The sequence below is a fragment of the Doryrhamphus excisus genome, linkage group LG7, assembly GCF_037039965.1.
Source record: "Doryrhamphus excisus strain RoL-2023G ecotype Guam linkage group LG7, RoL_Dexc_Guam_v1.1, whole genome shotgun sequence".
Classification (NCBI taxonomy): Eukaryota; Metazoa; Chordata; class Actinopteri; order Syngnathiformes; family Syngnathidae; genus Doryrhamphus; species Doryrhamphus excisus.
In genome coordinates, this window is record NC_136363.1 from 19,671,179 (window position 1) to 19,688,357 (window position 17,179).

The 17,179-nt window shown below is 42.9% G+C and overlaps 1 protein-coding gene across 2 annotated transcripts in view; it reads left to right on the forward strand.

The window, feature by feature from the left end:
* The first annotated feature begins 4,093 nt into the window (after nucleotides 1-4,093).
* Nucleotides 4,094-17,179, forward strand: part of kcnb2b (potassium voltage-gated channel subfamily B member 2b) — an 88,527-nt gene continuing 75,441 nt past the window's right edge. Inside the window, exons 1-2 of one of the 2 annotated variants that reach the window (XM_058060161.2) lie at nucleotides 4,094-4,825; nucleotides 5,297-5,993. In XM_058060161.2, the coding sequence (XP_057916144.2) occupies nucleotides 5,409-5,993 (585 nt within the window). In that variant the 5' untranslated portion in view covers nucleotides 4,094-4,825; nucleotides 5,297-5,408. Of the gene's footprint in view, nucleotides 4,826-5,096; nucleotides 5,994-17,179 lie in introns of those variants that run through there. The other variant, XM_058060162.2, reaches the window with a different exon arrangement.

The window sequence follows — 17,179 nt, forward strand, 5'->3', positions numbered from 1 at the left end:
TCAGACTATGTCCACGCTGTTGTTGGGATGATTGAGCGGACATGTTTTGTGACAAATTGGAAAAGGGAAAATACAGCAGCAGGCAGTGACAGCTCAGGGATGAGGCAGCTGCTCGAGTCAATCAGCTCGCTAACTGTCGGGACTGGGTGACAGTAGTACAGCGCTGGAATACTTAAGGACTCTTAAGTGCAAAGCATAGGATTGATATATAAAAGTACTTTGTAGGACTAAATCCTTCATACACTCACTGGCTACACCCATTGTATCTGTACCGAGCAATGGCGTGGTCTGTTTATGTACTTCACTGGAAAGGCTCAAACCCGGATTATACTTCTGTGTAGTCACCAGGCCGTCCCCTCGGATGCCGTTTTGACGCTTTTACAGCTCTTTGTCCGGGTTGAGTGCAACTATTGTCGACCGTTTAGCTTGTTAGCTTCCTCCATCACAAGCAATTGTCACGTTTACTGCAAATGTTGAACTGAAATCGGTTGTAGAAGCATTCGGAAAAGTGGGTGGGGTGACAACAACCGGATATGACGTCACATGAAACCTTTTGAAAGGGTACCAGAAGCTACCCAGCATGCCTTGTGGCATGGGTATTGCACGTAGATACTTAGTCAAGACTTATGACTTGAAAATACTTTTCAGTGAACATGTCAAGTAAAATGCGTCACCTATTCAAAGTATTCCGCTAAGGTGATTAACTTAAAATAGTTTTTTCCTAATGCCCGCAAGGCATGCTGGGTAGTCCAACCGCAACAACACTATGAACAATAGTAATTATAATAATAAAAACAATAATAATCCAGACAAACATGGCAAAATGTTGGGAGAAGGGGTACCGGAAGCTACCCCGCATGCCTTGTGGCATGGGTATTGCACGTAGATACTTGGTCAAGACTTATGACTTGACTTGAAAATACTTTTCAGTGAACGTGTCGAGTAAAATGTGTCGCCTAGTCAAAGTATTCCGCTAAGGTGATTAACTTAAAATTATTTCCTAATGCCCGCAAGGCATGCTGGGTAGTCCAACTGCAACAACACTATGAACAATAATAATAATAACAATAGTAATCCAGACAAACACTGCAAAATGTTGGGAGAAATGGTACCGGAAGCTACCCAGCATGCCCTGTGGCATGGGTATTGCACTTGGATACTTAGTCAAGACTTATGACTTGACTTGAAAATACTTTTCAGTGAACGTGTCGTCTACTCAAAGTAGTCTGCTTAGGTGATTAGCTTAAAACTGTTATTTCCTAATGCTGCAAGGCATGCTGGGTAGTCCAACTGCAACAACACTATGAACAATAATAATAACAATAATAATCCAGAGAAACACAGCAAAATGTTGGGAGAAAGGGTACCAGAAGCTACCCAGCATGCCTTGTGGCATGGGTATTGCACTTAGATATTTAGTCAAGACTTATGACTTGACTTGAAAATACTTTTCAGTGAATGTGTCGACTATTCAAAGTATTCCGCTAATTTGATTAGCTTGAAATTATTTCCTAATGCCCGCAAGGCATGCTGGGTAGTCCAACTGCAACAACACTATGAACAAAAATAATAATAACAATAATAATCCAGACAAACACTGCAAAATATTGGGAGAAATGGCACCGGATGCTACCCAGCATGCCTTGTGGCATTGGTATTGCATGTAGCTACTTAGTCAAGACTTAGGACTTGACTTGACTATGACAAAGTGAGTATTGGTGATGCAAACTGATACCACACAACAATTCCAGCTACCATATAAATGTTTTCTTTTAAATATCACCCAGGCTTGATGACTTGCTGTATGCCACTCATGATGATAATCGACCCCCCCCCCCACATCGCTCCTGTGTACCGTAAGTCATCAACTTTCAGGTCAGTCAGTTCATCATCTTTGCATAAAAAAAACCCTTTTAAAAAAGAACATTTCACACAGCTTCCTGCCACTTTCAAATCAAATTTGCATGTCCAAGCCCACATGCTGGACGCGGTGCAAATAATTCATCATCTCCATATGCGATTGCCATTAAAGGTGCATGCGTATGTACACGCATAACCATACGCGACACCTGCGTATGAAGTAGTGCGGCTTTTTAACCTTCACGCAGTATTGCCTCCGCACAGGTTTAAAGCCCGGTATTTGTGCGGCAAAGCCTCCCTTTAAATCAATGCGCCGCTATTGATCACTCGTCCCTGGGAGGAAGGGACATGGCAGGGAAATCAATTACACATATGCAGTGCATAATCAAATTTCTGAAAAACGCTTGGCTAAGGGGAAATGTTCAACCGACACACACACACACACACACATGCTCTACGGGGAAATATCATTGCTCTCATTGCTCTTTGAACAATATTCACTACAAGCAAGAGCTTAGTGAGAGTGAGAGAGAAACTAGTACATCAGTGTAGGTAATGATCTGGGAGATAATAAGGGATACATAATTTAATATCTCTATTTATTCATGTAAGACCAGGGAGTGGGTAGATCATTACATATTGATAACGGATGACTAAGATGGGTTTTGATTACTTGGAGGCATGCAGGTGTGTCAGGTGGTTTTAGCGCTCTCTATCTCGCAAGTGGTCCAGAAAAAGGGTCAAGGTGTCTTGGTTTCGAACCGGGATCAGGTTGCATAAAAGCGGGTCGGATTATATGTTATATGTGTGTGAATGGACAAAACAATGTACACTGACTTATTTGCTGCCCACCATTGTAATGTTAAACAGAACTACGGTGGCCCTTAAGGTTCATACTGGGTCAATACTTCAGTACTGGTGGACTGAGATGGAGATTGATGAATTAATTTGATTAATTAATAACTTATTAATTCATTTTTTTACCGCTTATCCTCACAAGGGTCGCGGGGAGGGGTGCTGGAGCCTATCCCAGTTGGTACACCCTGGACTTGGTCGCCAACCAATCACAGGGCACATATGTGTTGTGTACAGCATATTTTGATTGTATATTGCAATTTTTATTTCGAGAAATAATTGTCGGACATCCCTATTTTTAACTTTATTCTCAGAAAATTACAGCTGTTTTTATTTATTAATTTTCCACGTTTCAAATTTTTTCTTGTACATTTTCTTCTTATAAAATTACAACTTTATCGCCATATTTTGCCTTTTTTTCTTATAATATTATACCTTCTCCCCCCCCATCAAATTTTATTTGGTTTTGTTTCTCATATTAGGACTACTAAAATGGCTTCTCGCCCCAGCTGTCTTCAGGGCGAGAAGCGGGGTACACTCTGGACTGGGTCGCCAGCCAGCCAATCACAGGGCACATATAGACAAACAACCATTCACACTCACATTCATACCTATGGACAATTTGGAGTCGCTAATTAACCTAGCATGTTTTTGGAATGTGGGAGGAAACCGGAATACCCATGCAAACTCCACACAGAGATGGCCGAGGGTGGAATTGAACTCGGGTCTCCTAGCTGTGAGGCCTGCACTCTAAACACTCGTCCACTGTGCAGCCTAATTAATGAGTTAATTAGTAACATTTTATGTTGTGTATAAAACAGTCACATCACATGGTTGTTTTTGACGTGTATACTAGGTGCAAAGACGGCGTGCTAGCATGAATTAACTTGAGGTTATGCACCGCTCGAACTCAGCACAGGCGTAAACGCCATCAAACCTCGCTTTTATGCGTTAACACACACACACACATAGCATCAGCATTTGGAAACAACAATGAGGTGAAAGAAGAATAGAGGGGAAAATAGCCTGTTTGCGGGAGATTGAGAAAGCTATACAGAGCACACAAGTATGGTGCGTTCAAGGACGCCGAACAACATGGGAGAATGCTTGGAGAACAATGAAACTAAACAACATAATCATATAATTGCGAGATATTCAATAGCCAGGTTTTTCACTTCTGGATGTTTATTTTTAAAATTAAAAAAATATTTAAAATTATTAAAAATTGGTAAAAAAATATATATTAAAAAAATCATTAAAAATAAAAAATATTTTAATAAATATTTTTTAAATTATGCATATATATAAAATTATAGCTAAGTTACTTAGTTATGGGATCTATACCCATATTTGCATATATTTGTTTGCAGTGCAGGTGTGTGGCGTCTTCCTAGTTACAAAAAGTGAAATATTCTGTGGTTATCATCACACTTTTCAACTTGACCAACACTGGCACCTGTCCATAAACTCCAACAAAAGGATCTTTTGGTGTGTGTGTGTGTGTGTGTGTGTGTGTGTGTCCTGCAGCTTTCACTACCCACACAAATCAGTGTTTACGCAATGGAGCAAGCCGCTTGCATTCTCCAGCCTGTAGCAGCAATAAGACCGCCGGTGGCCACTTCACCTCTCCTCCCCTCTCCTCTGCTCTCGTCGGGAGGTGCCGCAGCCCGAGTGCGCCCCTCTGCTCCTTATGTAGTGTGCAGCGGGACGCTCCGTCCACGCACTTGCCTTTTACGCGCACGACGCGATCGCAACAAGCGAGCACTTTGGATGGAGGCGGGACTCTCTTTATTTCCCCCCCCCCCCCTTCTCTATCTCTCTCTCCGTGTTCCTGAATGATGCCTTGACTCCACTCCGGTGATTATTTGAAGGAATGACATTTTTCTGAACCCCCCCACCACGACACCACCAACCCCTCCCCGATACTTCCTCACTCGACTCGACAACATGAGGAGAGCGCGTTTTTTGCGCGGCGTCCGTGGATCGCTCTCGGTCGTGGCCGCTTGACTACACTGGATTTTTTTTTTTTTTGGGGGGGGGGGGATCCCGGGTCGCTTCCTGCTTGGAAGAAGACGACTTTTCATGAACAAATGTGAATTATATCGGCAAGGTAGGACTACACTTTGTTTACATTTAATATTGCATGTGCAGGTTGCTTTTAATAAAGGTGTTATTGACAGCTAAAATGCAGAATGATAGTGTAATGTAACAGGTTTGCATTTTATACTATTACTATTATACTATATTTTTTTACAGAAATGTCACTTTTATGCTAATTATCAGTCATCTTAGTGAAACTGTTTACACTTTATTATAGCATGTAATTTATAAAGAAAACCAGGAACTCATTTAGTTCCTGTTTATTTTTTGAGCATGTATACACCATAAATTGTCTTTTAATGTGTGTGATTATTCGTTGCAAAGCAGCATATTGACTTTTAAAACAAAATGATTGATTCCGACCAACACCTTCCCACAGAGGTGATGAAGAGGGGCCATTAACAGTAGAGTGAATTTGTAATACCTGAAATGATGTTTCATGTTTCCGTCATCAACACAACTCTTTGCTCTATTTCCTCAGCCATGGAGGGACTTGCCTTAAGAGGACCGAACGACCATTTTTAGATTTTTTTATTTTTATTTTTTCACCATCGTAACATCAACGTCTGCTCCCTTTTGGCCTTTCCATCGCCATGGCTGAGAAGCTGGGATCCGCAGGGGTCAAGCCCACCAACATCCGCTCCACTTCCACAATACCCCCAGAACCTATCGACATCATCCGCACCAAAGCCCGCTCCCGCCGTGTCCGCCTTAACGTCGGGGGTCTGAACCATGAGGTCCTGTGGCGGACTCTGGATCGGTTACCCAGGACTCGGCTCGGCAAGCTGAGAGACTGCAACACTCACGAGTCCCTGATGGAAGTGTGCGACGACTACAGCCTGAACGAGAATGAGTATTTCTTTGACAGGCACCCGGGGGCCTTCACTTCCATCTTGAATTTTTACCGCACGGGTAAATTACACATGATGGAGGAGATGTGCGCCCTTTCATTTGGCCAGGAGTTAGACTACTGGGGGATTGATGAGATCTACCTGGAGTCCTGCTGCCAGGCCCGTTACCACCAGAAAAAAGAGCAGATGAACGAGGAGCTGCGCAGGGAAGCGGAGACCATGAGGGAGCGGGAGGGAGAGGGAGAGTTTGATAACACCTGCTGTCCGGACAAGAGGAAGAAGCTGTGGGATCTCCTGGAGAAGCCCAGCTCCTCTGTGGCTGCCAAGGTAGGGCAACAAAACCGGGAGTGTGATCACACCACTACATCTCCCGAGTTCACAGTTTTTCCCGTGGGAATCATGAAACTGGATCTGGTTCTTCATCTGTTTGGAGGTCAAGCTTATTATTATTATTATTATCAGGCGATAATTAGGACTAATAAAATCAATAGCCATGTATAGATGGACCCAAATAGTCCAATTGCATTCAGTTTATTTGCTCAAACAGAAAGAATCGAACCTTTGTATACACCTCATTCCGAAAGAAAAGTGCCAATCCGAATGACCACACAATCGGATTCACAAGGGTGGAATATTCCTTTCCGATATCCGATCGAGGTATCTTGTACCCGCTCAAACGGAAAATTGACAGGGTGCGTTCTTCTTCTGTTGTTTATTGGCGGTTGTTTTTGTTTTTTGGTGTTTTTGATCCTAACTAAAATTCAAGACTGGACGAACGGGAAAAACTAGCAATACGGAGTTATTCCAACAAGGGAAAGAAAAACTCGGGGAAACCGGTATCACGTGATGTTGATGTTTACGTTTTACTGCGCATACGCCATTGACTATTCCGTTTGATTATACAAGATATTGGAATATTCCTTTCTTTGTATACCATTGTTTTCGGAAAAGTCATTCGGAAAGAGGAAAAACTCCTCATGTAAACGTATTTATATCTGCCACGGAGGTGTTTTCGCTCCCAGTATGATTCCCTAAGTCGCCAGTCTCCGCAAACATGAACTGTCGCATTTATAGCTAGCTCGTGGGTCATTGTGTAGCAGCTACCATTTATCGTACATAGGATATTCCTATGAACCGCTACCATATCCTAATGTTTATAATGGGTGAATCCCTTAGATATCAACAACTGCCACTCAAAGCATTGAAAATGTTGTTGATCGAATATGCAAAAAAATAAAAATACTCAAAAAAATACTCAAAAAATGTCTGCAATCTCAACAAAGTTTTGAGTATGCTCTTTAAAAGCTCATGGAGAGTCTGTATGACTCTGCAGACAGATTTAACACCTATTCATTCCGAGGATCAAATGAGTGTGCAGCAATGTCAAGGCTACCCCCCCCACACCCTCCAACCCCCCCATCCTGATAAAAACAGTGACATCTCCTTCAACTCCTTCCTCCGACTCATTCCATCCGTGCTCTGACTCACTTCTCAATTAGGTAGGTCAGCCTCGATGAAATCCAATCACTGGTCATTTACGTTGGGTCTCCAGTGTCCCGATCTCATCAGGGCAGGGCAGGGCAATGCCGGACGGGATTATATTCCATGTCGGTGGATCATAAAGGCAGGGTCACACGCGCGGTATAGTGTGTTTGTTTATGTAACTAAAAGGGACACGCCGTGTTGGTGCCGTGTTCTATTGTGGTGTTGGGTTTTGTACATAGAACATGGGTTATGTTATGTTCACTGTACCACTCATCCTGCATGTGATATCCCTGCACACACTATTTCTCTTCTCGGTAATGCTAACAGGAAAGGGAAGCTAAGGGAAGCCCATGCTAGCCTCTGAAAGGGAAATCCCACCCTAATTCAAATTGCATTGACATTGTTCTGAGTGCTTTGGGAGGAGGAATCGGAACGTGACTTCAATGGCTCGGTCATGTGGGCGCACAGTGGAGAGTTTCAAAATAGACTGCGATGGCTGAGGTCAGGGAAGCCTTTTTGGGGACACGGGTTGAACCCTTGGAAAGCTGTTGATGGAAACCCACCAGTGATATGCTCAGGAGAAATGGTTCTGATGTAGAACCGTATATTGGATGTGACTATAAGTTCAACGATTCTTGAACATAATAGTACATGGAGAGATGCATTGGTGGTAGCTGTACCCCAGGATACGGAATTGGATCTTTGCAAGTCATTCTTGATGAACTGGTCATAGAAAGAGACACAGGCTTTGAGCATCCAGTCATGTCTTAGCTTGTCATCTTAGTAGCAGATGGAGCCAGTCCTAGACATCCAGGGGCCCCCAAAGCAGGATAAGCTCAGGGGTTGGGGGGGTCTGCTGTCGAGAATAATTTAAGTATTTCTAAAATCAGATACAGTTACCAGGTTCTGGTAACTCTTTATTGACAGCTTAACCGATAACGGATTTGGGTAACGATGATGTTCTGTTTGGTGGTATCCCAATTCGGATGGTTTGGCTTTGCAGTGATCTGCACCGCCGATCCCAGTTCAAGTTCCAACCACATTACTGGAGTCGCAGGTTACGGTCACATAATAATAAAATCGATTTTGTAGTTCAAGGTGATTCGGTGTTGACCACTGACTTTGATCTTCGTTCGGAATTTCTACCAATTCCTGTATGATTCAAAACATTGTTTTGAATTCCCTCAGCCAAGCCAGGAAAAACCTCTTGTAATCAGTCAATATCCCGGAGCGTTTTTAAAGAGATTATTGTTTATACTTGACATTTCAGCTTGTTGCTTTTGAATTAATTACAATTATTCGTTCACGCGAGGTATAAAAATGGAAGAAATGTAATTTAGCAGCTGGATTGTTCCCCTGCGGGGCTTTTTACTCCACTGAATAAAATATTTGGGATGTCATTCCCGAGCTAAATATGAAATATGAACGCAAAACGAGGTGCCGTTTTTCATCCCAGTCAGGCTTGTCATCGTGTCGTCAGCCTTTTCAACTCTGCGGGAATTGCGGTCGTTCTTCAGAAGATTAAATCAATAGATGGTGATATTTTAGGGAGGAATTGTGTATTTTTTTTTTGGTTTTGTTGGTCAGACATACGAGTTTATAGACCGCTCGCCGTTTGCTGACCTTGGACATCAGACTCATTGAAATCAGATTAATCAAATCAGTTATTTGTCTCATCCCTAACCTTGCAAGAGTTATGGTTGATTCACACATCTGCTTTGGCCTTCAGCATCAACCATCGGGATGTGTTGCAGTGCTACAATTTTAGGTGGAGGCGCAACTTCTATTCCCCCCTGCAGCCTCCCGCAGTTGCATAAGCCTTCCGACAGGCCTCTAATCACTGCAGCCTTGCATTTAGGCACCGGCACCTAAATCCTCTTTATCCCACAATCATAATCAGATCAGAGAGAACCTTCTAGATTGTTGGTGACATGTAGTTCTTGTAGAAGGCTGCGTGAGCGCCGGCGCTAACATTGATCATAGAGGTGTCCGACATTGTCTAGTTTCTGTGAAGTTTGAAATGCTTCCGTTCAATCAGGGCCATGCATCTTTCAGCGTTTTGCAATAATGGGAAAAGTTTCATTAGCCCATGTATACATGAGGAATGGAATCTTTCCGAAAACAATGGTATACATGGGAAGGAATAATCCAATCTCTTGTCTACATGCGGCGCTTTAATCAAACAGAATAGTCAATGGGGTAGCTGCTATACAATGATCCACAAGCTAGCTATAAAGGCGACAGTTCACGTTAGCAAAGACTGGCGACTTAGGGAATCATACTGGGAGCAAAAACACCTCAGTGGCAGATGTAAACTACACCATTAGCCACGTTTACATGAGTTTTTCCTCTTTCCGAATGGAATCTTTCTGAATGACTTTCCCGAAAACAATGGTATACATGGAAAGGAATAATCCAATCTCTTGTCTACATGCAATCAAACAGAATAGTCAATGGAGCATGCGCAGTGAAGTGTAAACATCAACATCACGTGATACCGACTTCCTCCAGTTTTTCTTTCACTTGTTGGAATAACTCCGTATTGCCAGTTTTCCATTCGTCCAGTCCAAAAAACGAACGTTTTGCAGCACTCCAATGCCGATTGCTCGCCTCCATTTTTAAAACCGAACAACGTCTCGAGCTGCGTGTTACGTCATATCTGAGCATGCGCTGAAAGAACTCACCCGGGATAAATTTAAACAGGAAAAGATCAAATTAAATCTTGCTAGTAGCAAATAAACCGAATGCAATTGGAATATTTGGGTCCATGTATACGTGGATATTGATAAAGCCTTTCAGCACTTAATATACATCACTTGTGCTACGTTTTAGGCTGGTAAATTCAAGCTATGCAGAAACTCCAGTAGCTTGCGTTACCTCTCAGAATGAGGTACTGTGTCAGTACGCCGGAAAAGTAGTTCTTTGGTGTTAGCTTCTACAATAACGTTGTTGTTGTAGCTTGGTTGCTAAGCAGGTCTGTTATGCTAGTGGACATTGTTGCCGTTTTTTGGGCCCTTTTGACATCTCACCGCGCCCCCCACTGTATTTAGGGGATGGGAATAACTTCGGAAAAATGATAAATAACATTCATTCACAAGGGTCGTGGACGGTGCTGGAGCCTATCCCAGCTGTCTTCAGGCGAGAGGCGGGGTAAACCCTGGATTGGTCTCCAGCCAATCACAGGGCACTTTTAGACAAACAACCATTCACACTCACATTCATACCTATGGACAATTTAGTGTCGCTAATTAACCTAGCATGTTTTTGGAATGTGGGAGGAAACTGGAGTACCCGGAGAAAACCCACGCATGCACAGGGAGAACATCAGAGATGGCCGAGGGTGGGATTGAACCCGGGTCTCCTAGCTGTGAGGTCTAACGCTAACCACTCGACCACCGTGCAGCCTATAAATAACATAATTCATCAAAATGAAGGCGGGCCAAATGAAGTCAAGTGCCCTTCCCTACAAACCGTTAGATGTGTTATGCTGATAATGTTCCCCCCGTGTGATGTTATCATCCATGCTTGCCGGATCTCATTTGGGTTTTGCCAAGAGAATCATCCCAAGGTCATATTCAAAACGAGCCGGCTCGGGCCACGGCAACCTGGTATCGATCCCACTAAAGCCGTGTTTCTAGTAAATAAAGGAGCATCTTCCGCACCCGGAGTTGAAAGGGAACTTGTAGAGTGCACAGGAGGGTTATTTAGAGAGAAAGCTACTGATGCAGCTCATTCTCCGGGAGTGCTCTTTGTCGATGTCAATTAGCCGCCTGCAATAAAAACACCATTTCCTGAAAGAGGACTATAACAATGATATCAAATACCATATTTCATGATTGTAATTGTAGAGAATGACAGCTGTCATGACGTTGCATTCATGCTCATTTACTTAGAATGACGTTACGTGCCGTTTTTTTTTGTTTTACAGCAGAGTGTGTGTATCCTCTCTTTTTTTTTTTTTTTTTTTTGCTTTGCTTTGCTAAATTGACCCTCTGCTGGGCCCGCTTTAATTTGCTTGATTACCACAGAGAAATGCATGTGGAAGAGTTACAGCTCGGTGGAGATGGCGTCGCAGTGCTTCAACAGTGATTCATAAATTAAGATGGATGGAAAATTGTGTGCTATAAGATGTTTGTAGTGTTTAGGGAACAGGGAGAATCCATTCAGCAAGTTTTTTTTAGCGTCAGCAATATTACATTGCAATTCAAATTGATATAAATGTGCCTAAAACAGACCAGCATCCCACCAGGTCGTCTAGTCTAGTCTAGTCTAGTCTAGTCTAGCCATTGTGAATTAGCTTTGAACATGATATCTGCTAAGGAAATGTGGTGACATAGACTTTCGGCATTTTTTTTTTACTACATATATCATTGTCCTGGCTGCTCAGTGCAATGTGCAGGAAAATTTTGGAAGTAAAAATAAGCATTGCACACCAGAATGTAGGCTGCAGCAGCAATAATTTGTCAATATTAAATCACAGCAAAGTTTGCAAGGTGATAAAATGCTATGCTATGCTATGCTATGCTATGCTATGCTATGCTATGCTATGCTATGCTAAGTATTGCCTGTACAGTTACTAAATGTTTTATGATGGCAGGATTGACTATAGAATACGTAGATTACAGTCATTTTCCAAATTATACGCCACTACTTTTTTCATGTTTTGAACCCTGCGGCTTAAACAATGATGTGGCTAATTAATGGCTTAAAAGAACTACAATTCCCTTGAGTGCTGAAACAGGAAGTGTATGTCTGCCATAGAAGCAAATATTAAACGTTTTATGCAGTGATTTTGTTTTGATCTGACAAATCTTAAGTAGGTTTGATCAAGTGTAGTGTTACTATGGAGGGTGGGGGGGGCGAAGCATCTCATCGGAGCTAATCAGTTTTCCTTCAATTTGATGGGTACAGCTTATATTCAGGTTTGCGTAATAGTACGGGATTTACGGTAATTTAATTAAAGAAAAAAATCCCATTGACTCAATATTTTGCAAGATTAATGTATTATTTCATAAAAAAAACAGTGAAAGCTGTACTTCTACTCAGATCTGCACCAAAATTTTGTAGTTTTGCCTAGTTCACCATAGTAGGTATTTCATGCATGTACAAGTGGTCCTCATTTTACAATGTTCTGTGTTACAAAAGTAAGGAGATCACTTTTGTTCTTTTTTGAAACTTTAGCCTTCATTCTGTCTGACAGGCTCTTATGGCGGCAACGTGTACAAGAAAAGGAATGCAAAGTCAAATATAGTGAACATCAAGTAGAATTGAACATAGTGTCTCTCCCTTTTTTGCAACGCCCTTTATAGTGTGCAAGACATCCACAGGGATAAAAGTCTTTTTTATTATAGTTTTCTTTCAATTCTTTGCTATAATTATTTTAGTACTGTATTTTGTATGTCGGTCATGTGTCCCGTGTCCAGTATGATTAGCTTAGTAGGCGTTAGCTTAGGTATTGTTTTTATTATTATTAAGTACCGCCTTACTTATAGATAGATAGATAATTAAATACTAATAATAAATATAATAATTATAATAATTAATAATAAATATAATAAATATAAATATTATAAAATATAATAAATATAAATATTATAAAATATAATAAATATAAATATTATAAAATATAATAAATATAATAATAAAATAATACTAATAATAAAATAATAATTTTGAATAAATAATAATAATTTAAACAAATTAAAAAACTAAACAAATTAAAAAATAATATCTGGACTGAATTCTGCACAGATGTATTATAGTGTCAAAAAAAAAAAGCCCCATTGAGGGGGGGGGCGTGGCTTTGGTGCAGTACAGCGAGAGACTGCATCACCCGCCTGAGTGGCAGTCGGGGTAAGAGGCTAATGTGTTCCCTCTTCGTCCTGCCTTCCTCATTTCCTCCCTATCCTCCTTGTCGGTGCCTCCTCGTTAGCCTCTGGGGTCTCCTTGTCGTTTGCTGTGTCCCCCCCACCCCACCAATCCTAAATTGTGTGGAAAAGACAGCAAGACTGCAGGATCATTCACATGGACACTGGGTGTCTATTACATGCTCCAGTGATCGCACATCAGAGGTTCATGCATGCTGTAACGCACACTTCTGCTTGGCAGGCTTGCCCTTGTGTAGACTTTATTAGAAAACAAAAAGCTGAGCCAGCTTTTTTTTGTTGTTGCAAGTTATTGCAACTGTGACGTCTCCCTTTTGGAACCCTTCAACACCCTCCCCACCCCCCCCACCCCTCCCTCGCTCTCTGTGCTTTCATGGCCTCACTTGAAATACACATTCATGTTGTTTTAAAGCTTTCCCACTGCTTTAAGGCGGGGGGAAGCTGAATTTCCTTCCCGGAGCACGATTGCTATTTACCGCGCCGTTATTACATTTATCACCCCATCGATCAACTTTAGCATTGTTGACCCCCCCCTCTGATCCACATCAGACCGCTCGGCAGCGCATTGGCGTGCAATCATTTGACTTCATTTGTGTTTTTGCGCTGTTGCCCCGGCGACCGCAGCGTGCACCCATGATGACTTATCGACACTGAGGGAGCATTTCATCTCTGTACAGACGATGTGAGAAGACAGAGCAGCTGGTCCACGCCACACACACACACACACACACACACATAGTCGACCTCCAATCCACTGCAAATCTACAGCTTCAGTCTGCTTCCTGTTTGGGTTTTTTGACACTTTGGAAGTGTCGGGTCAAGACGATAAAAGTCTGGTTTAAAAGAAAAAATCTCCCATGTATTCACTATATGTGTGTGATAGCCACATTCTGAGATGTAATAATTTTTCCCCTCTTTTTGTCTGAAAAGAACCAGGCAGACCGAGTTTGTGTTTATGTGCAAGAAGAAAGAATCCCTCTTCCAAGTTTATCAGACGCTTTTATAGGCCTTCAGCAGACACACTTGGATAGAAGTGATTATTTAAAAAAACAAAAGCAGTGCATATGGGAGAAGTGCAAATTAGTGAGGTTAAAAAGGTTGCAGCCACTGCCTGGTGCGTTGACAAGGCCATTTTTATCTCCTATATTGGCCTCCGTTGTTTTTTTTTTTTGAATGCAATACATTTGTCTATCATGTTTCACCCTATGATACTGGTATTGAATTGTTTAGTAGCGTTGCCTACTAAAAATGTTGTATTTCTACTCACCTCTTTTATTGTCAGTCAACTAGAAGCTTGGATACAGTGGTTTAGTAGCACAGTTGATTATAATCAGCTTACTGCCATTTGAAGCAATGACCTGGCTGGCCAGAGGGCACACAGGGACGACCGGGACAGTCCTGGACAGTCCTGGACAGTCCTGGACCAGGGTGACGTTTGGAGTCAAAGCAGCACACCTAAAATCCACACAGGTTGTCAGGTGTGTTCCTTATGTGTTCTTATGGTAGTGTATTAAAGGGATGTGACATTCATTTGTTTAAAGCCTTGCCTACTATTGATTGGATGACTCGGGTATTGATTCGTATGGTGAAAGACCCGTTCGTCTTGTTTTATGGATCCGTGTTGTATGTGCAGTGCAGGTGTCCATTCACAAGCAGACACTTCAACACATTATTTTTCATGAAAAGTACAGTCCCTACTTCCTGTCACTCCTGTCCTTCCTTCCTTCCTTCCTTCCTTCCTTCCTTCCTTCCTTCCTTCCTTCCTTCCTTCCTTCCTTCCTTGCCTCCTTCCTTCCTTCCTTCCTTGCCTCCTTCCTTCCTTCCTTCCTTGCCTCCTTCCTTCCTTCCTTCCTTGCCTCCTTGCCTCCTTCCTTGCCTCCTTCCTTCGTTCCTTGCCTCCTCGCCTTCTTCCTTGCCGCCTTCCTTCGTTGCCTCCTTCCTTCCTTGCCTCCTTCCTTCCTTCCTCATCTCCTTCCCTCCTTCCTTGTCTCCTTGCCTCCTTCCTTGCCTCCTTCCTTCCTTGCCTCCTTCCCTCCTTCCTTCCTTCCTTCCTTCCTTCCTTTCCTCCTTCCTTCCTTCCTTGCCATCTTCCTTCGTTGCCTCCTTCCTTCCTTGCCTCCTTCCTTCCTTTCTTGTCTCCTTGCCTCCTTCTTTGCCTCCTTCCTTTCTTGCATCCTTCCTTCCTTACTTCATTCCTTACCTCCTTCCTTCCTTCCTTCCTTGCCTCTTTGCCTCCTTCCTTGCCTCCTTGCCTCCTTCCTTGCCTCCTTCCTTGCCTCCTTCCTTGCCTCCTTCCTTGCCTCCTTCCTTGCCTCCTTCCTTGCCTCCTTGCCTCATTCCTTGCCTCCTTCCTTGCCTCCTTGCCTCATTCCTTGCCTCCTTCCTTGCCTCCTTCCTTTGTTCCTTCCTTCGTTCCTTACCTCCTTCCTTTGTTCCTTCCTTCGTTCCTTGCCTCCTTCCTTTCTTGCCGCCCTCCTTCGTTTCTTGCCTCCTTTCCTCCTTTCTTGCCTCCTTTCCTCCTTCCTTGCCTCCTTTCCTCCTTCCTTGCCTCCTTCCTTTGTTCCTTCCTTCATTCCTTGCCTCCTTCCTTTCTTGCCGCCCTCCTTCCTTTCTTGCCACCCTCCTTCGTTCCTTGCCTCCTTCCTTTGTTCCTTCCTTCGTTCCTTGCCTCCTTCCTTTGTTCCTTCCTTCGTTCCTTGCCTCCTTCCTTTGTTCCTTCCTTTGTTCCTTGCCTCCTTCCTTTCTTGCCGCCCTCCTTCGTTCCTTGCCTCCTTCCTTTCTTGCCTCCTTTCCTCCTTTCTTGCCTCCTTCCTTGCCTCCTTCCTTTCTTGCCGCCCTCCTTCCTTCCTTGCCTCCTTTCTTTCTATCCAGACAGGTGCCTGCCAAACCCCTAAAGGTATGTGCCACATTTGGTGGCATTTTGGCTAAAGTTCCACTGTGTTTTTGTAGACTGCTTTGGAGAAATTTCAAGCGGATCTGACTTATGGGGTCGAACGTTGGGTTTTGGTAACAGAGCCACGGATGATAACACAATAGGGGTGCATGTTATGTCAAATTTTCCACCCTTTACGAGCAGAGTTGGCTTACAGAAACGGGTACATACATTTATTTTTGTATCTTTGTCGCTAATTGTGACCCCAAATCCGTCTTCCTTTCCCGGCCAGTCATAATGTGTATACGTGTGTGAGACCGTACAGTATATTAACCATAAATACAACACTCTCACTGTGCCCTCCAAGCTTCCTCTTGTGTGAAATTTGCTTTGCTCACTTCATTCAGCGCTTAAGTGTCCTTCAGTCGTTCACCTTTGCTCCAAAATCACTCATCGCCTCTTCAGCCGCCACCCTTTCCTTCTCTCCTTCGCAACTCCTTCCTCACGGGGGCACCCCAGTGAACCGCAATCTCGCTGCCGTTTTCTGGCAGCGCACCAGCTAGCGATTTTTCAAGTATACTTGTTTTGCAATAAATTCCTCCTTAAAGCAGCGTGACAGTATCTAAAGGCCACCTCCTTAGTCTTAAGTAGCCGGGCTTCTTCTTCTGTTCCAAAGTCATGAATAAAGTGTGGCCAAGCAAATAACGATGTTAATTGTGATGGATGAGTGTCGATGCGATGCAAAGTATCGCCGGTGTTGTCCCGTTTCCAGCATTGTTGTTGCCGTTTTGAGCGATGGCGCTCCCACAATAAGCGTTCAGATAGTCTTGCTTTCGCTGAAACCAATTTAAAAGTCTATTCAATTCGTCAGAGAAGTCATCTTAAGCCACGAATAGACCGTAAAGCAGGTAGATATAACGCTCACCTCTTAATAACACAGCGGTCGGTCTTAACGACGCAAAACAACAATGTGCAATTATGCCAACTATTAAACGGGAAAATACGGAATCTCCTTGTTTCTGGAAATACTGACAGAGATTAGATTGTTTTCTTTTAAATGGGTAGAGTGGACAAAGGCTAATGCGGATTATAATGTCATGTATTAAATCAGGTTGAGGCAGTAATTCATCCACCTCGACATGTGAGTCATCCCTTCTGTTGTGGCTGCAATATGGATTTTCCCCTTCTTTATTCACATGGGATTTGTTGCCTCATCGTGCTATTCAGCACCAAAAGACGTATTTAAGAAGCGGTTTCACCAGTCAAGACCT